The 26,699-nt window shown below is 40.9% G+C and overlaps 1 protein-coding gene across 2 annotated transcripts in view; it reads left to right on the forward strand.

Annotated features, from left to right (window-relative positions):
- Positions 1-6,115, forward strand: part of SUSD1 (sushi domain containing 1) — a 42,934-nt gene extending 36,819 nt beyond the window's left edge. For both annotated transcript variants that reach the window (XM_070742430.1, XM_070742427.1), the window contains 3 exons: positions 1,663-1,702; positions 2,809-2,902; positions 4,487-6,115. In XM_070742430.1, the coding sequence (XP_070598531.1) occupies positions 1,663-1,702; positions 2,809-2,902; positions 4,487-4,508 (156 nt within the window). In that variant the 3' untranslated portion in view covers positions 4,509-6,115. The remainder of the gene's footprint in view (positions 1-1,662; positions 1,703-2,808; positions 2,903-4,486) is intronic.
- The last annotated feature ends 20,584 nt before the right edge of the window (positions 6,116-26,699 follow it).

Consider the following 26,699-nt stretch of genomic DNA (forward strand, 5'->3'; position numbering starts at 1 on the left):
TGATCACCAAATAGTTAGAGCATAATCACCAAATGACCACCAATCAAACCTTCAATTGATCAATTAACCAGGATCCTTAAGAGTCTGAATATATTTACTGTCAGGGATATGTGGGAACAAGGACAGGGTCATGCTTGTCCTCTTTTGATAAGATCTTTCTCCTGTCCCCCAGAGTCAAATTCAGATTATACTAAATTGACCAGTTAGTCAACTCAGTATTGAAGTATTGGGATGTTATGTTGACCCATTTCTATTGTTTCTCTGTTTTGATTTAAAAAAAAAAAAAAAGTACAGACGCACAGGAGAGGAAATATAATATGACCTGTTTTAAGATCCCAGATGGAGGCAGTCTGTAATCAAGTACAATTGTTTCCAAGGTTATTTTATAGAGGGGAAAAAAGAAACTCATTACAGGTAGTCTTCACTTACCAACTGCTTCATTCAGCTTACCAGGGTGACTTGACAAAATATCTCCTATATACTGTATATATGCCAAATAGTAATAGTATATACACTGCTCAAAAAAATAAAAGGAACACTTAAACAACACAATATAACTCCAAGTAAATCAAACTTCTGTGAAATCAAACTGTCCACTTAGGAAGCAACACTGATTGACAATCAATTTCACATGCTGTTGTGCACATTCAACTTTGTATGGAACAAAGTATTCAACGAGAATATTTCATTCATTCAGATCTAGGATGTATTATTTGAGTGTTCCCTTTATTTTTTTGACACACACACACACACACACACACACACATATGGGACATTTTCTGGAATCACCCTGGTATGCCCAAATATGGGAAAGAGCTAGGGGCCATATTCCAAGGCAGATAAACTATTACAGTAGTACCTCAAGATACGAACCCCTCGTCTTACGAACAACTCGTGATACGAACCCGGGGTTCAGAAAAATTTTGCCTCTTCTTACGAACTTTTTTCGAGTTACGAACCGGCGTTCGGAGACTGCTGGGAAGCCGCGCGGCTGTTTTAAAAGGTGACAGCCGGGCGGCGGGGCTTCCCAGAAGCCTCCTGAACGCCGGTTCGTAACTCGAACAAAGTTCGTAAGAAGAGGCAAAATTTTTCTGAACCCCAGGTTCGGTTCGGGAGGTTGCTGGGAAGCCCCCCAGCCCGGCTGTCACCTTTTAAAACAGCCGCGCGGCTTCCCAGCTGTTTCCCGAAGCCGAACGCGGAAGTTCGGCTTTGGCGTTCGGCTTCAGGAGACAGCTGGGAAGCCGCGCGGCTGTTTTAAAAGGTCGCAGCCGGCCTGGGGGGCTTCCCAGCACCCCCCGAACCCCGAACTCGGGTTCGGGGGGGTGCTGGGAAGCCCCCCAGGCCGGCTGTCACCTTTTAAAACAGCCGCGCGGCTTCCCAGCAGTCGCCGAAAGCTGCTTTCTTGTGGGGTTTTTTTTGGTTGCACGGATTAATTGACTTTACATTGTTTCCTATGGGAAACAATGTTTCGTCTTACGAACCTTTCGTCTTACGAACCTCCTCCTTGCACCAATTAAGTTCGTATCATGAGGTATTACTGTATAAGCTGACAACTATAATCCATAAGTGTAACATATTTTTTGCTGATTTTTTTGCCATCCTTGTTGAGAATTAAGAGTTTTATACAAAATAATATATATTTATGTATCTTTTTTTCCTCAGATGAGAACACAGTCCTGTGTAATATGGGCCCATATTAGAGGTAGGTTTTGTGCTGAAAAAAATAGTGCTGGGTTGTTGAGGCAGGGAAACAAAATGATGGGGGGGGGGGAAGGTAGGACAGATAGTAGTGTTACAATATCTCAGGGGCTGCCACAAAGAAGAGGGACTCCAAAGTACATGAGGGTAGGATAAGAAGCAATGAGTGAAAACTAAACAAGGAGAGAAGCAACTTAAAACTAAGGACAAATTTCCTGACAGTTAGAACAATGAATCAGTGGAACAGCTTGCCTCCAGAAGTTTTGAATGCTCCAACACTGGATATTTTTAAGAAGATGTTGGATAACCATTTGTCTGAACTAGTGTAGTTTCCTGCCTAAGCAGGAGGTTGACTTAGAAGACCTCCAAGGTCCCTTCCAACTCCGTTGTTGTTGTTATGGACCACGATGTGTCACATTTAATTGTAGGAGGAGAGCTGTGTTGGCCTTTGGTGTTCCAAAATTAGGAGTCTGATGGCACCTTTTCCAACTAAACGAATGTTATTAAAGGGCATAGCTAACTTTGTCAGATGCAGCGGAGTGGCTCAACGGATGTAAGATTGAAATTGCGATGAGGATGACATTGTCAGTGGGCAGTTCTTTTGTGGATTGCTCGAATATCTTTTCTTTATGGAGGACAGTTTGCACAAGTTGTAATTTGAACTTCCTTTGCTTATCTCTTGATGAACTTTCCTGTCCCCTGGAAACAGTTCAGGTTTTTGACTCAATGTTGTTTTTTATTTGTCTTGGGAGGGAATTGCATCTAATAATCTTCATTACGTAAGAGATGGCCTTCATGTCCGAACAAGAAGCATCTCAAATTTAGCTTCGCCACCATCTTTGATATCCTTCCTATTTTTAATAACAACTAAAGAGTTACATGCAGCAGTACTGATGATGGTCTTTTGCTTGTACTTGACTTGTACAGCTTGTTCAGCGCAAATTGCAAATCAAAGGGGAAAGTCCTGGGCCACTCCCCCCCTGCAAAGTGTGGGAAAGCAAAGAATAGTGTCTGTGTGTATTGCAGATGGTTACAGATCCTTCTTTGCTAAATTCCTTTATTGCATGTTTTACAATTGGCAAATGCTGTTTTATTTTTTCTTTCTTTCAGATATATCATTCCCTGTGCAGCATTTGACTAGCGTTATTTTAAGCTCAATTTCTGCCATCAGTACCATCTTTTTATTATTGCTCTGCCTAGCATGGTAGGTAACATTACACGACGTATATGTTATTTAAGCTCAAAGGTCAGTTATTCCTTTCACAATGAATTCAATCAGATAAGCAATAATTGATGCTGGAGATAAATTTCCCCAGTTATGTAATTATTGATGCTTGGGGATCTTCAATACAATCATTTTTAATATATAATCTTTTAGAGTTAACCTTAAACTTTGTTAGCAAAAATAATTAAAAGCTGGTCTATATTTTTCTTAGAAAAATGTTCCAGGAGTAGTATACTGGCAATGTCACTGATACTTTTCACCACTCAAATTATTAAAAAGAAAAAACCCCCACAATTTATGTTTTATTAAAACTCTTTGCTGTAAAATGAATAAGGGGGAGGGAGGGATATATCTATATCTCTATGTATCTGTGTGTATCTCTCTCTCTCTCTCTCTCTCTCTCTCTCTCTCTCTCTCTCTCTCTCTCTCTCTATCTATCTATCTATCTATCTATCTATCTATCAGAACAGTAGCACTATCAAGTGTTCATTTATGTAGTACTTACAATCCTTAAGGCACCAGTCCTGCCTTAATATTGAAGACACTTGACTTTCATAATCTCATTGATCTATCGAATCTATATTATATGACTACTATGAAGAACAATATAAATATTAACTGTAAACATTTAGCTATTAATTTTTCTAGTGTATTATAAAAGTATATATTCATGTAGAACTCTTCTAATAGGATCTACCTATATGTTTTACTTTTCAAAATTATTATTTGTCTGAATCTTGTAAAATCTTATCACTAGAGACATTATATTCTGCTGTTTTATAAGGGATTCAGACAGATTATATATTTGTCAACCAAACAAATGTGGGAAATTTTGCTGCTGAGAAAATTAAGCTGCTCAAAATACAGTGATACCTCGTCTTACAAACGCCTCATCATACAAACTTTTCGAGATACAAACCCGGGGTTTAAGATTCTTTTGACTCTTCTTACAAACTATTTTCACCTTACAAACCTACCGCTGCTTCTGGGATGCCCCACCTCCGGACTTCCGTTGCCAGCGAAGCACTCATTTTTGCGCTGCTGAGATTCCCTTGAGGCTCGCCTCTATGGGAAACCCCACCTCTGGACTTCCATGTTTTTGTGATGCAGCAGGGGAATCGCAGCAGGGCAATCCCAGCATCACAAAAATGAGCGCTTCGCTGGCAACGAAAGTCCGGAGGTAGGGTTTCCCAGCGAAGGGAGCATCAGTGAAATTACAGCATCGCAAAAACACCAAAGTCCTCGAAACCCCACCTTCGGACCTCTGTGTTTTTGCTTCGGGCGCTTCGGCTGGCAAAGGGGGTGAATTTTGGGCTTGCACGCATTAATCGCTTTTCCATTGATTCCTATGGGAAACATTGTTTCGTCTTACAAACTTTTCACCTTAAGAACCTCGTCCTGGAACCAATTAAGTTTGTAAGACAAGGTATCACTGTATCTGAGTTGCTACATTTGCATTTGACTAGTGACTGTCTTTGTTACTTTGTCTTATTTTCTGTGTTTCAACTGGACTTGACATTTTTCATCCTTTCCCCACTCTGTTTCTCCCACTCCTCTATGCAGCAGCACATTCAACTCCAGCTGAACCGCCAAGAATTTTTTTTTTTAATAGACTGGATATTTATCAACTGCTATCAATACTGCCCAAGAAAGCAATGCATGGTTCTGCAAATGCTTTTGTCTAATAGATAAAACTCCTGATCGTTTGGAAGACACAGAAATACGGAGTTATCCTTCAGTGCTCAAGAGGAGGAAACCCATATGCAAAACATCATCTCCTGCCTTCCCATTTTGAAATGGGTTTTCATACCTTGTTTTCGTCATGTAATTTTCAATCTTGAAGCTTGATACGTTTGTTAACATACATACCAGTGGTGGGTAATAAATGATTTTGCTACCAGTTTGTGCATGTGCTCATCCACGTGCTTGATGCTTCTGCACATGCGCACAAGCGTCCTGGGCATAGCCTCCAGCTGCCAGCGCCCATCAGTTCTAAGAACCGGTCCCAAGTCAGGAGCAACCCACTGCTGACATGTTACATGCAGGGCAAACTTGTGTGTCTACTGTTTCAGTTCATGTTAAGACACTGAATTTATTTTTCGATGGGGATTTACTAAAAAAATTTAAAATAAAAACCTCTAGTAACGCTTTAAAAATAGAACATTTATATTAGAGGCCCAAATTAAATCCAGAAATACACATTTCTGAAAATGAGTTAAAGCTGAATTTGTTTTCCTTTGAAACAAAAAAGACTTTTCCCCTTATTTCAATAGAATCTATGCTTACTTTTGTAATTCGGATCCACTCAGTGGGTGCACATTTCTACCGAGTTGTTTAACGGGACTAGGCCAAAAAAATTGTGGTTTTTAAAAAGCCATTCTCATAACTTTCAGAAAAATTTACTACTTTCATAATTTGCAAAGAAGCAAAATTTGGTGAAATTTTCATTTAGCAAGAACTTTACAGTATTTTGTAGCCTCCTTCGCTTCCCAAATTGCACTTAAAATTATAATGAAATATCTTTCAAAGTTTTTTTTAAAAAAATATTAGAAGCATTGGCAGAAAGCAAGAAGAAATGGTATTCATTTTAATATGATTATTAGATTTCAAAGAGTATGGAAGGCAGTGTTGACATTGCAGAGATTGGGGCTGATGTCTTCAACCCTCTGGATGGTCCCCTGGTTAACCCATCCATTTTAAAGCTTTAACTGAAAAATGTAAAACCTACATTAATTTTCTCTTTAAATTGAAAATGCTAAAACTCCCCCATCAAAAATTCTATTTTGCTATTCAATTGACATTCTTGGACATTCTTTAGCCTTGGACTACAAATTGTTAACATCTGGTGTTCTGTGATCTGTAAAGAAAAAAAAAACATATTTTCTGTTCAAAAGTAAAATTGTTTCCAAAACAAACAAACAAAAAAACCAAAAGAAATTTGCAAGTAAAATGCAAGAGAAAAGACAAGTTTTTTTCATGGAAGTAAACTTTGGACAAAGTGGAAGATATATTTCAACACACTCTCAAATCCAGAGAACTTCTAACTCAGATGTATTTGCCCTTAAAACTTTGTTTTAAATGTAGTTTTGTGACTTACAATTTAAAGAAATAATTGGTAGAAACCAGTTAAGCAGAAATGTTTACAGAACTTTGATGATCACTTGAGTATTAAACAGAAGCATTTATTTTTCACTGAGTTATCCTTTTCTTCCTTATTTTGAAACGTATTGTGGTTTTAGTAATGTTTCACATCACACAGCCTTAACCTCCTGAGGTTATCAGGCTTACATATGGTCTGTTAGAACGGTTAAAAATATGTGTACAGTACATTTGAAATGATTTAGTAACAAGTAAATTACATAGTTGTGTAAAATGACTTGTTTTCTTCTCTCTCACTTGCTTTCCAACAAAAAACATGACCTATTGCGATATTACACTCCTTGGCACTTTGACCAATTTAAGAGTCCTCCCAGACTCCTAGTATCGCTGTCTAATATCTACATATAGATTGCTTTTGGTGATCCTATTGGCTATTTTCACCCGTAAGATGGTAAAATTTTGCAAAGAATTCTAGAACTTTATCACTGCTATTTTATCCTAATTTTCACATTGTGGCACCTGCCTCTCTACTGCAGGCATCAGGAATTTTCTTTCCAAGCACTTATCTTCCCCAATCGGTTCGCATCACAACAGAAGTAAATGTTTTGGGCACTTCATGTATTTTCAGTCACACTGGTTCCAGGTCATTTGAAGGCGTCACAGGCTGCATGGGATTTGCATGTGCAGGCTAATATGGCTCCCAAACTGCTTTTATGAGTCATGCAGACAGGTGTGGTTGTAAATCCAGGTTAAAGGGTTGACCAGCTTGGCTGTCCATCACTTTCCCTTTCCCTGCCACTTGGCTTCATCACGTGTCTTGCAAGATGTAGGGCGACTCCCGCTAGCAATTGAAGAGTGGCAGTGTGGTTTCCTATTCCAGCTGGCAACTAGTCCCAGCGTCCCTTTTTTGCATTTCAGTTGATATTTTTAAAATTATTTATTTATTTATTGGATTTGTATGCTGCCTCTCTCCATGGACTCGGGGCGGCTAACAACAGTGATAAAAACAGCATGTAACAATCCAATACTAAAACAACTAAAAAACCCTTATTTATAAAACCAAACATACATACAAACATACCATGCATAAATTGTAGAGGCCTAGGGGGAGAGAATATCTCAGTTCCCCCATGCCTGACGGCAGAGGTGGGTTTTAAGGAGCTTACGAAAGGCGAGGAGGGTGGGGGCAATTCTAATCTCTGAAGGGAGTTGGTTCCAGAGGACCAAGGCCGCCACAGAGAAGGCTCTCCCCCTGGGTCCTGCGAAACGACACTGTTTAGTTGACAGGACTCGGAGAAGGCCCACTCTGTGGGACCTAACTGGTCGCTGGGATTTGTGTGGCAGAAGGCGGTCCTGGAGATAATCTGGTCCGGTGCCATGTAGGGCTTTATAGGTCATAACCAACACTTTGAATTGTGACTGGAAACTGATCGGCAACCAATGCAGACTGCAGAGTGTTGGTGTGACATGGACATATTTAGGGAAGCCCATGATTGCTCTCGCAGCTGCATTCTGCACGATCTGGAGTTTCCAAACAGTTTTCAAAGGTAGCCCCATGTAGAGAGCATTACAGTAGTTGAGCCTCGAGGTGATGAGGGCATGAGTGACTGTGAGCAGTGACTCCCGGTCCAGATAGGGCCGCAACTGGTGCACCAGGCGAACCTGGGCAAACGCCCCCCTTGCCACAGCTGAAAGATGTTTAATGTGAGCTGTGGATCGAGGAGGACGCCCAAGTTGCGGACCTTCTCTGAGGGGGTTAGTGATTCCCGCCCCAGGGTAATGGAGATATATATATATATATTGGCCTTCCCAGACACCTATTTCCATAACCCAGGCGTCACACATTTTCTTGATTTTTAAAAACAGAAAACCCCACCATTTTTAAAGCATGAAATCCCACCATGAATCATGTCCCAGCGTCCATTTCTGCATTTGGGTTGGAAAAAAATTTGGCTTTCCAGAAACCACCTCGCCTCCCTGAGTCCTTTGGGATTGGGCGGCATAGAAGTTGAACTAATTAAATTAAACCAGTTTCCCTGACCCCAACATCAAACATTTTCTTCCCCAAGAACCCAAATGGCTTGATTCTTAAAAATAGCAAACATCACCATTTTTAAGCTTGAAATTCCACCCAAATCTCATCTCGGCCTCCGTTTTTGCATTTGGGTTGAATAATTTTTCCCCTTTCCCGGCGTTGTTTCCGTAGCCCTGGCATGACAAGATTTCTCACTGAGCAGCCAAAAGGCTTGGTTTTTGGAAGCCGCAAACATCTCCATCTTTATCCCCCTTCATCCAGTGGTGAAATCTACATTTTTTTTTACTGCTGGTTCTGTTTGTTTTTTTAATATAATTTTTATTGATTTTTAATAATTTTACAGAAGACAAAAACATAAAACATAAAAGTGTACCATCACCAAACAGAAAAATAAAAATTCCCTTCACAAGGGAAGATTCAATTTTGTGTCCTTCATTTGCTTCATCTCTGGGTTACATTGTTCATTCTTTATAGAGTAATTGAATTTTATATCTTACATTTGCATCGCTTGCTGATATTGTTAATATATAATTTTTAACCTCCCACCGCCTCATTGTTGCTGCTAATTTCTCTTCATTATAATTATGTAATCTGATTTCCGTAATTTCATAGTGAATGTGGTCCACCATGTACCTGCACCAATTTTTAACCGTCCATTTATTATCGTCTTTCCACCCAAGCACTATCGTCGACTGGGCGCTTTCTATCGCTGCAATTTTGATTTCTTCATATTCTTTTACCTCACTATTTTTTATCAATAATGCTGCTTCCTTGGTTATTTTCCAATTACCATTCGTAATTTTATTCACTTCCATTTGTATTTGCTTCCAAAATTTTTGAACTTTATTACATTCCCAAAACATATGCATAAATACTCCTTTTTCCTTACATCCATGCCAGCAATTTCCTTTCCTCGTTGATTGAAAGTGTGCTAATTGTACTGGTGTATAATACCATTTATGTAATATTTTTCTTCTCATCTCTCTTATTCTTGTGTTTTTAATTCTTTTAATATTTTCAATTATGCCTTCCATATCCCATTCATCAATTTCTAATTCATCCTGCCAATATCTCGTCAATCCTTTTACTACTTGTTTCTCTGCTTGTAATAATTCTCTCTCTATATTACCTGTTTGTGCTTTTATATTCTTACTCTTTTCCCTTAATATCTTCTCTAAATTCGTTTCTTGTCTGATGAATATTTCTTTATTTTCCCTTTTACTTAAATATGTGCTTATTGCATTAATTTGTAACCAATTTTGTTGTCCAAGGCACCTCTCTATTTCATTTCTGTTAATTCTTCCATCCTTTTCATATAACTGTTCCATTCTCTGTATACCTTTCCTCCTTAATTCCCTTATTATCTTTGTGAGGTTACTTTCTTTCTTTGTATTTATCACATGCAGCATTGCTAATTTTGAGTTTGTCATTTTCAATTTATCTTGCCATTTCATCCAACTCTCTATTATCGCTTTAGTAGGGTCTAATAATCTATTTATGGCTTGGTGGACGTGGTGTGACTTGGTGGGCATGGCTTGGTGGGCGTGCCAGGGGAAGGATACTGCAAAATCTCCATTCCCACCCCACTTCTGGAGGAAGGATATTACAAAGTCTCCATTCCCACCCCACTCTGGGGCCAGCCAGAAGTGGTATTTGCCAGATCTCTCAACTACTCAAAATTTTGGCTACTGGTTCTCTGGAACCTGTTAGAACCTGCTGAATTTTACCTCTGCCTTTATACACCTGGATAAAGCAGCACCTTAATTCAGATTTCCAATATAACGTTCCGCTTTTTCTGTTTCTAAAATAATCTTTAGACAAAGCCTGGTCTGCTTACAGCCCCCTTCATCCTAACAATTACTTTGTGGTTATGAAAAGGTTGCAATCTAGGATATATAAGAACCCACAGGTTGCGGCTGGCTGCTTAAAGACATTTCTGAACCAAAATGACTTTAGAGAACAGCTTGTGTTGGCATAATAATATGGCAGAGTAAAATCATTCTTGTCAGGGTGTGGTCTTGTAAATAGTTAATTTAGACAAATGTATTGGCAAAGCATTGTATAATTAACCACAGGCTCCAACCGCAGGGATATATCAGCAAGGTGTACTTGTTAGGTTGATAGGATATCTGATTGCTTTGGGAGATAACAGGATGTTTTTTCACGGGTAAAGTTTGAGTCATTTTGGCCTCTTCGATTTTATACTAGGATTTCTGGGAGGTTTAGTAATAGGATATTTTCAATGGCCCTTATGTATCATGTGGTAAACATAGGATGGCAGTCAAAAATCCAGGCAACCAAGTTTCAATGCGAAGAGAATGATTTTCATAAGAGAACCTCCTCATTTGTGAACAGTGATGGAACACACACACCCCAGCATAGTTCCCTCTAAGCTGAGCAGTGAACAATCGCTCACTTAAAAATCATCATCAACTCAGAGTTTTCCAAACCTACCCAGAAGCCGAGAGGGAAAGAGTGAGAGGGAAGGAGAGAGAGAGGAAGAGAGGAAGAGAGAGAAACATAGAAAAAAGAGAGGAAGGAAAAGAGAAAGAAAAAGAATGGGAGTAAGGAAGAGAGAAAGAAAATCAAAATCTAGTTTGAAACTAGCTCAACTATTTAAGTGGCATTTTGATATTGATAGAGTTGCCCTATTATGAGCTCACTGTTATAGACACACAGTACAGTATTTTATTTTTAAATTCTCTGAGGCAAAACAGGGTGGTTTTTTGTTTGTTTGTTTGTTTGTTTGTTTGTTTATTTATTTATTTATTATTTCTGTGCCACCCAGTCCCAAAGGGACTGCCGCTCAGACACTATACTTTTCCGCCCCCCCCCCAAAAAATAGAGGGAACACTGCCCCCCAGGCTTACAGTTACAGCAGAAGTCTTAACTTTGGAGAGTAACTGAAAAGTTACTTATGCATGGTGGGCTCCATCAAGACAGCAGCACCATCTCAAGGTATCATCTCTCCAGATGAGGGAGGCATAATATATTTTGTTGGGGTTGTACCTTCCCAGGGACTACAGGTAGGGATATTAGGTAGGCCAAACACTTGAGAAATCAGGGGCTTCATTTTGTCCTCCTAGCCTTCTGAAAAGGTGCGGGTGACCTTCTACTGTTACTATGAAGTTACCCAAATCAGCTGGATGCAGGGGTAGGCAAAGTTGGCTCTTCTATGACATATGGACTTCAACTCCCAGGATTTCTGAGCTAATCATGATAGCTCAGGAATTCTGGGAGTTGAAGTCCACATGTCATAGAAGAGCCAACTTTGCCTAACCCTGAGATGGGGTAAAATTGCATTTATGGTGTGTTTTTATTCTGGGGTGGAAGAGTAGCAGTATGGGAGTAGGACTGCATGAGATCTAGGATAGTGATTTATTTATTATTTTTATTTATTTATTTTATTTGTCACACAAATATAGTATTGTATTGTATTAACATAATGTAAGTATAAAGTAGAGATAGAAAAGATCAAAATACATTAGGACAGGAACGGTAGGCACAAAGGTGCACATGCACGCCCCTTACAGACCTCTTAGAAAAGGGGAGAGGTCGATTGTAGATAATGTAAGATTGAAGATTTTGGGATTGGGGGAAGAAATAACAGAGTCCGTTAGTGAATTCCAGGCATTGACCACTCTATTGCTGAAATCGTATTTTCTGCAGTCTAGTTTGGAGCGATTTACATTTAGTTTGCATCTATTGCAAAGGTGAAGTAGTCGCCGACAGGGAGTACATTGTGATGTATGATTTTATGAACAACAGTTAAATCAGTTTGGAGGCGGCGTAACTGTAAATTTTCTAAGCATAGTAATTAAAGTCTGGAGGAGTAGGGTAATTTGTTGCAAACCTTTTTGTGGAAAGGTTGCGTGCATGTGCACGTATGTGTTGTAATCATAGGTTTATAAGCACTGAACTTTGGGAAACGTGCTCACATTCACAATGCAATGCCATCCCCCTGCGCATGCGGACAACCTCACTGCGCCCCCCCCCCCATGCATGCAGATAGGCCTCATTGAGGCTTTGGACTTCTGGTAGGCCATTTGGACTGTTTTTCACTCTCCCCACCTTCAGGAAAGCCTCCTGAAGCCTGGGGATGGTGAAAAATGGCCCAATGGGCCAACCAGACATTTGCCTGCCAGACATTTGGACCAATTTTTGCCCTCCCCAGGCTTCAGGAGGCTTTCCTGAAGGTGGGGGAGAGTGAAAACAGCCAAAAATCAGCTGCCCAGTGTATGCATGTGCACTGGAGCTGACATAGGGCAACTCCTTGTGTGCCCTCAGATATGACTCCACGTGCCACCTGTGGCACCTGTGCCATAGGTTCACCATCACTGATCTAAGAGATAAACTGTTCTTATCATCACCTTTAAAGACTTCATATCCCTCCAGAACAGTAATCCCACTGTAGTTTAGTGCTGGGTGTGATGATGCAACATAAAGGCACCAAGGAAGCTAAATCAGATTGGTGGAAGGTGGATGGTTGATGGCCATCTCTGTTATGATCTTTCTGAAGGAATGTAGTTCTAAAGCAGAGGTGGGGAACAATGGCCCCTTTATGGTTGAAGTCCACAAGTCATAAAATTGCCATCTATGAGCTGGGGTGGCGCAGCAGGTAGAGTGCTGTACTGCAGGCCACTGAAGCTGACTATAGATCTGAAGGTCAGTGGTTCAAATCTCAACACTGGCTCAAGGTTGACTCAGCCTTCCATCCTTCCGAGGTGGGTAAAATGAGGACCCGGATTGTGGGGGCAATAGCCTAGCTCTGTTAAAAAGTGCTATTGCTAACATGTTGTAAGCCGTCCTGAGTCTAAGGAGAAGGGCGGCATAAAAATCAAATAAATGAATGAATGAATGAATGAATGAATGAATGAATGAATAAATAAATAAATAAATAAATAAATAAATAAATAAATAAATAAAATCGATCCCCAACACCCTGCTCCAAGGTGTCCAGGAAGATTATTTTCCTTCCACAAACAATCCCACAAACATATTGTAAGGGAACACGGGGCTTGTGGAATTTATTTCAAAAAGCTTGTTAAACTTTTCTCACTTCTTGGTTTGTTTTTACAGGAAGGGAAAGGCATTGGGTCTGCTTTTAATTTCAATACAACAAACATTTCAGTTTCATTGGTGTATACACATGTCCATACGTAACTGGTTGTAAGGCAGTCAAGTAAAAGGCAGTTCAGTGGCACCTCTACTTAAGAACTTAATTCATTCCGTGGCCAAGTTCTTAAGCAGAAAAGTTTGTAAGTAGAAGCAATTTTTTCCATAGGAATCAATGTGAAAGCAAATAATGCGTGCAAACCCATTAGGAAAGAAAGAAAAGCTTGGAATTTGGGTGGGAGGAGGAGGAGGAATAAGAGGAGGAGGACAGTCGCTGCTGAAGGAAGAAGGTACCTCCAAAACTTTAAGGCTTAAAAAAAAAAGAGGGACTCTGGGGTGGTGAGGAGGAGCATGCACCACCCATACACCCGGCGCAAGGTTGCCTCCCATACACTGCGCCAGAGAGAGAAACCCAGGGGGAATGGCAGGAAACTGGCTGGACCTTCGTGCCGCTCTCAAATTTCCTGGGAAATTTTTCCAGGCTCGGTTCTTAAGTAGAAAATGGTTCTTAAGAAGAGGCAAAAAAATCTTGAACAGTCGGTTCTTATCTAGAAAAGTTCTTAAGTAGAGGTGCTCTTAAGTAGAGGTACCACTGTACAGGCAGTTTTACAAGTAAAAAGTTTTTTGTTTTTGTTGGGTAGGAAAACGCTAAGATTGTACCCTGCATATGGCCAGTAGGTGGCGCATTCTGCCTGCGTGATGAGCATGACTGGGAAAGTATGAAAAATGCGGGTGGGGGGAAGCCATTGTCAGTTTTATGAGCAAGCCGATGAGATGGAAGTTGGAAAAACAAGCAGACTTTCCATGTGATGGGCTGTAAATCACGCTGGTGCTCAGCTGCTGTGTGGCCCTGATAGTCTTTGAGTCTCCATCCAATCGGGGCTTTTTCTCAGGCTTTGAGCAGCGCCAACCTTAAAACAAACTTCCCATGTTCGGTTGTAACCAAACCATTAATAACTTTGATGTGCTGCTAATCTACAAGATTTCCCAAGCAGAGGATGCCCTGTATTTATGTATCTATTTCTGTTTGGACTTCTTTTATAGGCATTTGTCAGTGTTCCATGGAACCAAGCTGAGCCCTGGAATTTGATATATTTCAGCTTGTGTTTCTAGACATAAGAAAAGAGAGGATGCTGATTTTACGGCTTTAACACAATGACAGAAAGGGAAAGGCAGAACCAAAATCTGTGAACACAAATAAAACTAAAGATTGCAGAACAGTAGAAACAAACAGGAGGAAAGGCAAGACAATCAAAGTATAGTTGCATTTGCCGTATTTTTCAGAGTATAAGACTCACTTTTGGCAGAGGAAAATAGGGGGGAAATCTACCTACCAGGTATTCATCTGGCTAGTGTCCTTAGTCTGGTCAGCTTCAGCACATTATTTTATCCCCTGGTTAGGGCTGAAAAGGCCTTTTTCAGAGGGAATAGGAATGAAACAACCCTGCAAAAGAGTTAGGGCTGGAAAAAAACTTCTTCGGAGGAAATAGGAAGCTGGGAAGATCGTTAGCACCTAGTTAGGGCTGGGAAAAAAAGCTTCAAAAAAGCTACATTTGGAATATAAGATGCACCCAAATTTTCAGTCTCTTTTAGGGAGGAAAAAGCTGCGTCTTATACTCCGAAAAATACGGCATATGTATATGATCAAAATTCAGGCGCTTGGTAAGTGACTCATATTGACAGTTGCAGGGGATCATTTGATCACCTTCTGATAAACAAAGTCAATGGAGAAGCCAGAATCTCTTAACAACCCTGTTACTAATACTGCAGTGATTCATTTAATTGTGGTAAGAAAAGCTGTAAAATGGGGCCAAGCCAGGGTGTGAAATTCAATTTTTTATTGATTCTGTGGGCGTGGCTTGGTGGGTGTGGCAAAGGAAGGATACTGCAAAATCCCCACTCCCTCCCCACTCCTGGGGGAAGGATATTGCAAAATCTCAATTCCCACCAGAGGTGGTTTCCTACCAGTTCTAACTGGTTCTTTAGAAATGTTACCAAACCGGTAGTGATGTTACGGAGCCAGTTCTTTCGATGCTGGTCTGTGGGCGCATGCACAGAAGCTGTGTGCACAACTACACGGTGTGGGAGGAAGCAAACCAGTGTTGAGATAAGTTAGGATCCACCTCTGATTCCCACCCTATTCTGGGTCCAGCCAGAGGTGGTATTTGCTGGTTCTCTAAACTACTCAACATTTCCGCTACTGATTCTCCAGAACCTGAGGAATTAAAGCCCTGGGCAAAGCTCATTTAAAAACTGCCTCGCTTAACAACAGAAATTTTGATTCAGTTGCAGTCATAAGTCAAGGACTACCTGTACCTGTGTTTGATAGCTTCCTGTGCATGTACCCAAGTGTGGATTTCCATTATTAAATATGAGGAATATGGTGGGAAATGTTAATACCTGCAGTTGCCTTTCTTCTTGGTTCTATAATGTCAGTACTTATTCACGTGTCTCTGCCTCACCCACAAGATATAGATAGATGATAGATAGATAGATAGATAGATAGATGATAGATAGATAATAGATAGATAGATAGATAGATACATAGATGATAGATAGATAATAGATAGATAGATGATAGATAGATAGATAGATAGATAGATAGATGATAGATAATAGATAGATAGATAGATAGATAGATAGATAGATACATAGATACATAGATGATAGATAGATAGATAGATAGATAGATAGATAGATAGATAGATAGATAGATAGACAGATATATAGATGATAGATGGATGGATGGATGGATGGATGGATGGATAGATAGATAGATAGACAGACAGATAGACAGATAGACAGATGATAGATGGATGGATAGATAGATAGATAGATAGATAGATAGATAGATAGATAGATAGATAGATAGATACCGGTAGATAGAGAGGCAGGCAGGCATGTAGGTAGGTAGGTACAATAGTCAGGTAGGTAGGTAAGTAAGTAGGTAGAAAGAGAGACAGAGAGGCAGAGACAGAGATAGACAGACCGACCAACAGTCAGTTGGACAGACAGACAGATAGATAGGCAGATAGATAGATTGGTATCTGTCCAGAAATATCCCAAAGGTGCTGTCCTTTTCAAAAGGCAACTAAAGTTTTCTGGAGTTTCCTGGGCTTTTTAACTTCTTGGATGAGAAGCGAATTTTTTTTAGGGGGGTGGGACCAAAGAAGGTCTTGTTGCCTTTTGGGAAGCATCTTTAGGACAACCATGAGCTGGGTCAGGGGTTTGTGGACTTCAGCTCCCAGAATTCCTGAGCCAATCATGCTAGTTTAGGAATTCTGGGAGTTGAAGTCCATATGTCATAGAAGAACCAACTTTGCCTACCCCTGAGCTGGGTGATTGAGGCTCTCCATAGATGTGTGGCCATATACTGAGCATATCATCCTGCTGATTGGTGGAGCAATCTTTGGCATCATCGGATGACTTTAAATGAACTAACACATTTCTTCTTTCTCTGCCACTCAGAACTCCTCTAATTCTAGACTAGAGAGATAGAAAGCTTCCAGGTGATTTTCCAGGTGATTTTCTGAAGGGGAGTATCCAGGCAATTTTTGCAATGATGCTGTTCCCACATAAAACTCAGGGATTGGTAGGATTAGGAAATGTCCCATTGTTTGCAGAACTACCTGCAATTTTGAAAAAAATAATAATCCCACACTAGGTGGAGTGATAATTCGAAAGCAATTTAAGGGATAGACAATCGGGTGGCACATTATTGTGGAATTAAGTAGGACGGCTTATTGTGGAAGAGCAGTTGGCTGACTGGAATAGCATGTTGCAGGAGGAGATAAATTTATCTGAGTTGCAAATCTGAGATGTTGCATGGATGGCTCTACCTGACCAAAAAAGGGATTTGGGCAAGAGAATGATGAAAATAATGACAGAAAGATGTGTTTCAGCCTGCGTCATTCCACATAAAGAGCTGATAGATAAATTAGTGAAGATTGGACTTAATCCCTGGATAGTTCAGTGGATTTGCAGCTGGCTGAAGTGTAGACATCAGAGAGTTATTGTTAATGGCGAGTATTCTGAGCAGAGTCAGGTTACAAGCGGTGTGCCACAAGGGTATGTTCTGGGTCCTATTCTTTTTAATATGTTTGTGAGTGACATAGGGGAAGGTTTGGTAGGGAAGGTTTGCCCATTTGCTGATGACTTTAAAGTGTGCAATAGGGTTGATATTCCTGGAGGCATCTGTAATATGGTAAATGATTTAGCTTTACTAGATAAATGGTCAAAGCAATGGAAACTGCAGTTTAATGTTTCCAAATGTAAAATAATGCACTTGGGGAAAAGGAATCCTCAATCTGAGTATTGTATTGGCAGTTCTGTGTTAGCAAAAACTTCAGAAGAGAAGGATTTAGGGGTAGTGATTTCTGACAGTCTCAAAATGGGTGAGCAGTGTGGTCGGGCGGTAGGAAAAGCAAGTAGGATGCTTGGCTGCATAGCTAGAGGTATAACAAGCAGGAAGAGTGAGATTGTGATCCTGCTATATAGAGCGCTGGTGAGACCACGTTTGGAATACTGTGTTCAGTTCTGGAGACCTCACCTACAAAAAGATATTGACAAAATTGAACAGGTCCAAAGATGGGCTACAAGAATGGTGGAAGGAAGCATAAAATGTATCAGGAAAGACTTAATGAACTCAATCTGTATAGTCTGGAGGACAGAAGGAAAAGGGGGGACATGATCGAAACATTTAAATATGTTAAAGGGTTAAATAAGGTTCAGGAGGGAAGTGTTTTTAATAGGAAAGTGAACACAAGAACAAGGGGAAACAATCTGAAGTTAGTTGGGGGAAAGATCAAAAGCAACATGAGAAAATATTATTTTACTGAAAGAGTAGTAGATCCTTGGAACAAACTTCCAGCAGACATGGTGGTAAATTCACAGTAACTGAATTTAAACATGCCTGGGATAAACATACATCCATCCTAAGATAAAAATACAGGAAATAGTATAAGGGCAGACTGGATCATGTGGTCTTTTTCTGCTGTCAGTCTTCGATGTTTCTGTGTTTCTAAATAAGAATGTGTTAGATATGTAAAGAGATAACACTGTTCTTAATAGTGGTCAAAGGGATTAACAACCCTTCAGTCAGAAGATACTTTTAATAAAGCATGGCTATCCTCTTAATGAAGATAATGCCATTGCATTAAAGCACCTTTATGCAATTTAAGTGCAAAAACAATGACGAATTATAATTGTCCCTATTTTCATCTCAAACAGAGGGAAGCAGGGATGTAGTCTGCCACACCTTGTTTAATTTATGCATGTCTATGGAGATTCTCAGTCATCTAAGTCAGAGGTCTTCAAACCTGGCAGCTTAAGACTTGTGGACTTAAGAGAAACACCCCCACAACATGAATAAACATGATGATACCTCCCGCCTACCAGATATCTGGAAACTAACCCTAATCAGCAAACGAATCCCAGCCACGAAAACTGACACCAGACCCAGAACAACACAGGAAGCCACCACCAATCACCCTCACCAGACCCAAACCCATACCCCCCCAGACAAAATACAACCACCACCCAGAAGCCAAACCATGGCAGCGCCTCCAACTGCTGCACCTCCCTCCGACACACACACAAAGCAAACTGACACACGCCATAAACACATAGTCAGACCACAAACTTGGAGCCAAACCAAAATCTGGGATGTTACTTACATTACAAAACAGCTGATTAGTCTGCAGGCATCAACTGCAACAACTACTCAGGATGTCACTCCTAATATGTAAACATCAACTAATGTGCATACGCCAACTGCATCAATTACTCAAAATGTTACCTCACCAACTAATCAGGATTTTTCAACACAGCCAATCAAGCCACTTATAGCAGCTGAGCCAGCACTCCACCCCCACCCCCCAGTATTTGTAGAGGGACGGCAGCTCAGATCACACTTTGTTTGCTCGAGCACAAAGCCGAAAGCACCAGCCTGAAGATGACGAGTGGGACCTCGTCGAAATGTCACCAGGATTCTATCAACCTTACATGGGAAAAGACCCAAATATGCCAAGACCTACATGCCATACTGTGTGTTTGTGTGTGTGTGTGTGTATGTGTGTGTGTATACTCGCTTAGCTGGATTTTAACTGCATCTTTTCTTGAGGTTCGCTAACAATTTGCAGCTTTACATTCTGATTATTTTTTTAAACAAATTGGGTTCAGCCTACACATTTTACATGTTTAATATTTTTCTTTAAAGAATAGATTTGAATTGGACTTACGTGGGTGCCTCCACCCCCACCGCCAGATATATGTCCTATGGGGTGTATATAGTGTCTTTGCATATCTTAAATGGGAAGTCTTTAGGCTTAGATGTCCAAAATTATAGAGAAGAAATTTCACATGTCTATTTTCTCAAGCTTACGTGCAAGGGTGGGCTACTGCCTGGCCGGGGGGGAGGACGCAGTGGGGTAGAGAAAATGGAGCTCCACCCCAGAGCACCCTATTTGCACTGAAAGTCGTTGAAAGAAAATGCAGGGCGTCCTGCATAAGCCACGACCACAGCGTGGTAGTAAAAAGTTTGGTAGCCCTTCACTGCCTCCTTTTTTTCATACCTTTTTACATAAAAAGGTTCCTTCGCTGCTGTGATTTCATGGCCTGCTCTTAACAGTTACTGCAGTTATATACTGCAGCATATCATCTCTTTCCTGTTGTTTGTGCTCAGAGAACAAGGTTGAGTCTGTCGCGGTTTGTAAGTAATTAAAGTCCGTTAAGACATTAATCCCGGGGAGGCGATAGATAGAAGCCTTTAGTCATTTCTTCAAAACAAGATTTCTTTTATTATAAAAGTAGAAAATAAAACATGTCTCGAGGGACAACATAACAAATACGTCTTACATGATGGTGAAAAGAGAAAAGAGTTTTAGGGTGAAGAAGAAGGAAGTGATGTTAGATTTGGCAGGATATTACATCATAATAGGAGGATCTTAGTAAGGCACACAAAGTTAACTCTTTAATTACTAAATGTCTCTGGGGTTGGCAATATTCAGCGTGACAGAGTCTAAGGCACATAAGCCGCCAAGTGACCGTTCTATTACAACTGGGGTTTTGAAGTCATTGAACCACTTATTTCCCCATCTACTAGTCTGGGATTACAGATGAGCCATTGCAAGGTCAGCAGATTGAAATATCTGAGAAGGCCACAAAATATTTAGCTCTACCAACAGCCATCAGAAAGCAGTGTATTTGCTCTGTAGCTAGCTAAGCTCATTCCATTTCCATAGCGGCTCATTTTAGTCAATGGCCCCAGGAAGTTTAGAGTTCAAAAAAAATATTATGATTAAAATATTAACAAGGCATTATGCTACATGGCATTGGACCAGAGTACCTCTGGAACTGCCTGCTACCGCATGAATCCCAGCGGCCGATAAGGTCCCACAGAGTTGGCCTTCTCTGGGTCCCATCGACTAAACAATGTCGTCTGGCGGGCCCCAGGGGAAGAGCCTTCTTTGTGGCGGCCCCGGCCCTCTGGAATCAACTCCCCCCGGAGATTAGAACTGCTCCCACCCTCCTTGTCTTCCGTAAACTACTTAAGACCCACCTATACCGCCAGGCATGGGGGATTTGAGAAATCTTTCCCCCAGGCTTATTGTAATTTATGTTTGGTATGTATGTGTTGTTTGGTTTTTAATTATGATAGGGTTTTTAGTTTTTTAATATTAGATTTGTGCCATTATAATATTGTTTTTATCATTGTTGTGAGCCGCCCCGAGTCTTCGGAGAGGGGCAGCATACAAATCTAATAAATAATAATAATAATAATAATAATAATAATAATAATTATTATTATTATTATTATAGGTGTTTGAAATAATAAAAAAACAATTAAAAAAATCTAAACTAAATATTCCTGGTAGCCAAGATACCAAGATACAAGGGTAAGCTGCTGGGAGTTCGTAGCAGAGATGCATTCCTTCTGGTTCGGACTGTTTCACCTGAACCGGTAGCAACTTACTGGTGATGTCACAATGATGTCACGGAACTGGTTCAGTTGGTGCTGGTCCTTGAGAGCCGACATCTTTTAAAAAAAATTGGGGAGGGGGATCTTTTTATTCTTCAGCGCATGCTCAGAAGCCATGTTTCTAGCACTGTCATCTTGTTTTTGCCTTTTTAATAAAAACAAATGGATTTTTCGCACTGTGCATGCGCACCCATGAGGTGCAGTGTGGGAGGAAGTGAACTGATAGCAAGGTAAGTTAGAACCCACCTCTGGTTAGCAGGGGTTCAGAAGAACCTCTACGTAAGGTCCTGTGCACTTCAAATTAAGAGCCATGGTGGTGCAGCAGTTAGAGTGAAGTACTGCAAGTTATTTCTGCTGATCACCGGCTGCTGGCAGTTTGGCAGATTGAATCTCAGTAGGCTAAAGATAAATTCAGCCTTCCATCTTTCCAAGGTTGGTAAAATGAGGACCCAGGTTGTTGGGGGCAATATGCTTACTCTCTGTAAACCGCTTACGGAGGTCCGGCTCACAACAACAATAAACAATGCAATACAAATCTAACAATTAAAAACTATAGCTAAAAACCCACTATCATTAAATTGTCAAGGTTGGTGTATGGTTTGATTGGATTGTGTGATTATTTTATTATAAGGGTTTTAAATTGTATTTTTTTTTTAAATTGGACTTGTACACTGTTTATGTTGTTGTGAGCCACCCTGAGTCTTTGGAGAGGGGCGGCATACAAATCTAATAAATTATTATTATTATTATTATTATTATTATTATTATTATTATTATTATTATGTCAGTACAACACAGCAAACAAGATCACTATGATGGATTTCGTATTTCATCACCAGTTGGGTGCTTCCCAAGCACCTAGGACTGCGTGATGTAGCGGCGAATTATGTTTGCCGATCCCAGTAAAGCGGCCTTTTGCAATTGACAGATGGAGATTTTGTCAATTCCAATGGTTTTCAAATGTCCGCTGAGATCCTTTGGCACTGCGCTCAGCGTGCCAAGTACCACTGGGACCACTTTCACTCCAGAGTCGTTGCAGCTCGATTTTTAGATCTTCGTATTTCACTAATTTCTCTAGCTGTTTCTCCTCAATTCTGCTGTCTCCTGGGATTGCGATGTCGATGATCCATATTTTCTTTTTCTCCACGATCACAATGTCTGGTGTGTTATGCTTCAGAATTCGGTCAGTCTGAAGTCGGAAGTCCCACAGTAGTTTTGCTTGCTCATTTTTGACCACTTTTTCGGGCTTATGATCCCACCAGTTCTTTGTCACTGGTAAATGGTAGTTCCGGCACAAGTTCTAGTGGATCATCTGTGCCACAGCATCATGTCTATGCTTGTAGTCAGTCTGTGCAATCTTTTTGCAGCAGCTGAGTATGTGATCGATTGTTTCATCTGTTTCTTTACAGAGTCTGCACTTTGGATCGTCTGTTGATTTTTCAATTCTGGCTTTGACAGCATCATCATCATCATCATTATTATTATTATTATTATTATTACAATCAAAATTACACAATCATCACCATACATAAATCTTATTTGAGTTGATTCCAGAGGGCCGGGGCCGCCACAGAGAAGGCTCTTCCATTAGGTCCTGCCAGACGACATTGTTTAGTCGATGGGACCCAGAGAAGGCCAGCTCTGTGGGACCTCATCGGCCGCTGGGATTCAGGGCACATGCAGGGCACATACAGAGGCTCAGGGAGGGTAAAAAATGGGTCTATTGGAAGTTAGGGAACGCCAGAAACGGGCCCATCTCTGACTTCCAGAGTGGCTTCAGAGTCTAGGGATGCCATTTTTGCCCTCCCAGAGATTTGAGGAAACCTTCTGGAGCCTAGGGAGGGCAAAAATGCTCTCCCCTGACGTGGTGCAGGAGGCTGACTAGCCCACTTTTTGAAGCCGACTCCTGGTCAATTAGCAACACAGCCAGAAAAATGGGCCCTTAACAAAATCAGCACCCCAGGCTTGGTAACATAACTAGGTTTTTAGGAAGACTAACAAGGTTGCAGAGCATTCTGATCTCCAAAGGGAGGATGTTCCACAAAGCAGATTTTCACAATCGGATAACTCTTCTATAGAAACTTCCTACTCATTGCAGTATTCTTTGGTTGAGTTAGGTTTAAGCTATGGGATTGACCTTTGCTAGTGAACTAATTTAGCCTCTGTTTGCTTCCACAGTTCCACAGAATTTGGTTCTTTTGGTCTATGGCCTTTAGGCAAATAAACAAACAAAGGAGTGCAAATATGGCCATTCTAGGAAAAAGCAGAAGGATATTTCAGATGCAGGATGTTGTCTAATGTGGTCTAAAATAAGCTGCTGACCTACAGGGCAGGACTGATGCTTCCCTCAGTTGGCTTGGCTGTTATAACATTTTGTTTCCATTCTTAAGCTCTAGCTTTATTTTAATTTAATTTTATTTATTTATTTTGCCCAATACACAATGAGGGTTTTAGTGGGTATATATCTATATACACATAATAAAATACATGATGAAGGTTATAGAGGAGATACTCATAGTAAAATATATCTAAGAAAGAATAGAAAAGAAGATATAGTAATAAAACATATCAATGAAAGAATAGAAGAAGAAATATAGGAATAGAAGAAAGGTATAGGAGATATAGGAGAGCAATACGACAGGGGACAGAAGGCACTCTAGTGCACTTGTACTCGCCCCTTACTGACCTCTTAGGAATCTGGATAGGTCAACCGTAGATAATCTAAGGGTAAAGTGTTGGGGGTTTAGGGATGACACTATGGAGTCCGGTAATAAGTTCCACACTTTGACAACTCGGTTACTGAAGTCATATTTTTTACAGTCAAGTTTGGAGCGGTTAATATTTAGGACGCCTTAGTCCTACCTAGCAGATTTTATTACATCACCGAGGTAGGGAGAAGCCTAGCTGGTTATGCAGAGCTGCTTTTCACTTCAAAGGATTAATCCTCCCAAAATTGAGCTTCAAGGGAAGGGTGTCTGTGCATCACGTATGCGAGGAGTGTACTTCCCCAACCTCACAACACTAATTGATAGGCATTCCGATCTCCACCTATGTTTGAGGACAAAGGATTTCAACTCAATGCTGACCTCACCAAATTCTCATTTCTCTTAAATGAAGGTGAACTGTTCTTTAATCAACTTAAATGTGATTTCCCCTTCCAACTTTAGAAAACCACCCATGGTGCAGCAGTCAGTTTGGGAGGTAATGCTCTGATTTGTATCTGTTTGTCTCTCAAAAAAAGCAGTGTAGAACAGCTCCTTCCATAACGCATAGTTTTGATTAAGGTTTTAGAGAGGTATTTAATGAAGTTTGGTGATGATAGGAAGGATGTGGAGAAACATGATTCTGATCAGAGAAAGAATAATAATTTTTTTCCTTTGATGGATTTGTAATGTATGTATGTATGTATGTATGTATGTATGTATGTATGTATGTATGTATCTACAGTGTTCCCTCGATTTTCGCGGGGGATGTGTTCCAAGACCGCCAGCGAAAGTCGAATTTCCACGAAGTAGAGATGCGGAAGTAAATACACTATTTTTGGCTATGAGCAGTATCCCAAGCCTTCCCTTAACACTTTAAACCCCTAAATTACAATTTACAATACCCCTTAGCAACCATTTAGATTATTACACACCATGTTTATTTATTAAAGTTTGGCAATGACATATGACATCATCGGGCAGGAAAAACCATGGCATAGGGGAAAAAACCACAAAGTATTTTTTAATTAATATTTTTGAAAAACCGTGGTATAGACGTTTCGCGAAGTTTGAACCCGCAAAAATCGAGGGAACACTGTATGTATGTATGTATGTATGTATGTATGTATGTATGTATGTATTTATTTATTTATTAGATTTTTATGGCTCCCCTTTCTGAAGACTTGGGGCGACTTACAGCCTATAGTCTGGAGGACAGAAGGGAAAGAGGGGACATGATCGAAACATTTAAATATGTTAAAGGGTTAAATAGGGTTCAGGAGGGAAATGTTTTTAATAGGAAGGTGAACACAAGAACAAGGGGGCACAATCTGAGGTTAGTTGGGGGAAAGATCAGAAGCAACGTGAGAAAACATTATTTTACTGAAAGAGTAGTAGATGCTTGGAACAAACTTCCAGCAGACGTGGTTAGTAAATCCACAGTAACTGAATTTAAACATGCCTGGGATAAACATATATCCATCCTAAGATAAAATGCAAGAAATAGTATAAGGGCAGACTAGACGGACCATGAGCTCTTTTTCTGCCGTCAATCTTCTATGTTTCTATGTTTCTATATAACATAAAACAGTGAAATACAAAGACAAATCCAATTAACTAAAACTACGTAGCCTAAAATCCCAATATTTTAAAAATCAATCATACACATTCAGATCACATACATTGGCCAGGAGGCCAAGACCTAATTGCCCCAAGCCTGGCGACATAAGTGATTCTTAAGACTCTTGCAGAAGGCGAGGAGGGTAGGGGCAGTGCTGATGTCACGATGGGGTCACAGATCCAGTTCGGTCAGGGCTGGTCTGTGGGCACCACCATCTTTTTTTCAGATTTTGTTCAGAATTTTTTTACTGTTTTGAAGTTTTTTCCTCTGCTGCTGCTTGAAAAAGAGCCCTGCTGCTCACCCCTGGGTTTATACTTACCTTTATTCCTTTGTCCAAAGCACAGCTGATCAGCTCTTCAGCTGTGTTTTGGGTTGATTAGCTACTGAGCTAAGGTGACCAGACGTCCCGACTTCAGCGGAACAGTCCTGCCTTTGAATGATTTTTACCACATCCTGCAGCAGTTCAAAAATGTCCCGATTTTGGAGCTGGTTTCTCCCCCTCCCCCCAGTCCTGAAGCTTTGCAAAGTTTGCAAAAAGTTTGGAGCCAAATGCATACGCAGCCCTTCCAGGGAGGGGGTGAGCTTCCACCCTTCGGCTTCGGAGGCAGCCTCTCCCACAGCTGCAGTGCCCCGCCTGGCTAGAGCTTCCCTGAAGGCAGCGGCAGGTGAGTTTTGGGGCCCGGCAATGGACGTCCCAGCTGGCTAACCTTCGTCCCGGCCCAGCCAGAGGGCCAATGCCAGCCCTGCACCCATGCCCAGCACAGTGCCAGCATGTACGGCGTCCGGCAACACGTCCAGCCGCTGCCGTTGGTGCCTCCCGCTCACAGCTAACCGCCCCGCCACCCAATGCAGCTGCTGCCAGTGCCCTCCCACTCCTAATTTGACCCCTGCTTGGTGCCGCCAACTTTGCTGCCCGCCCCACTGCCCACACCTGTCAGAGCTGCCCGGCCCCACTGCCCTTGCAGGCCCACCTTGGGCCCGAGCCTTTACTGCTGCCCGAGAGCTGCAACGGGGGAGGCGGCAGCGTGGTGTACAAGAGAGAAAGAGAGAGAGAGAGAAAGACAGAGATAGCAAGAGAAAGAGAGAGAGAGGGAGGGAAAGAGGGAGAGAGAAAGAGAGACAAGGAGGAAGGGAGAGAGAAAGAGAGAAAAAACAGAGAGGAAGGGATGAAGAGAGTAAGAAAGAGGGAGGAAAAAAGAGAGAGAAAAAAATATTTTTTTTGGTGA

The sequence above is a fragment of the Erythrolamprus reginae genome, chromosome 2, assembly GCF_031021105.1.
Source record: "Erythrolamprus reginae isolate rEryReg1 chromosome 2, rEryReg1.hap1, whole genome shotgun sequence".
Classification (NCBI taxonomy): domain Eukaryota; kingdom Metazoa; phylum Chordata; class Lepidosauria; order Squamata; family Dipsadidae; genus Erythrolamprus; species Erythrolamprus reginae.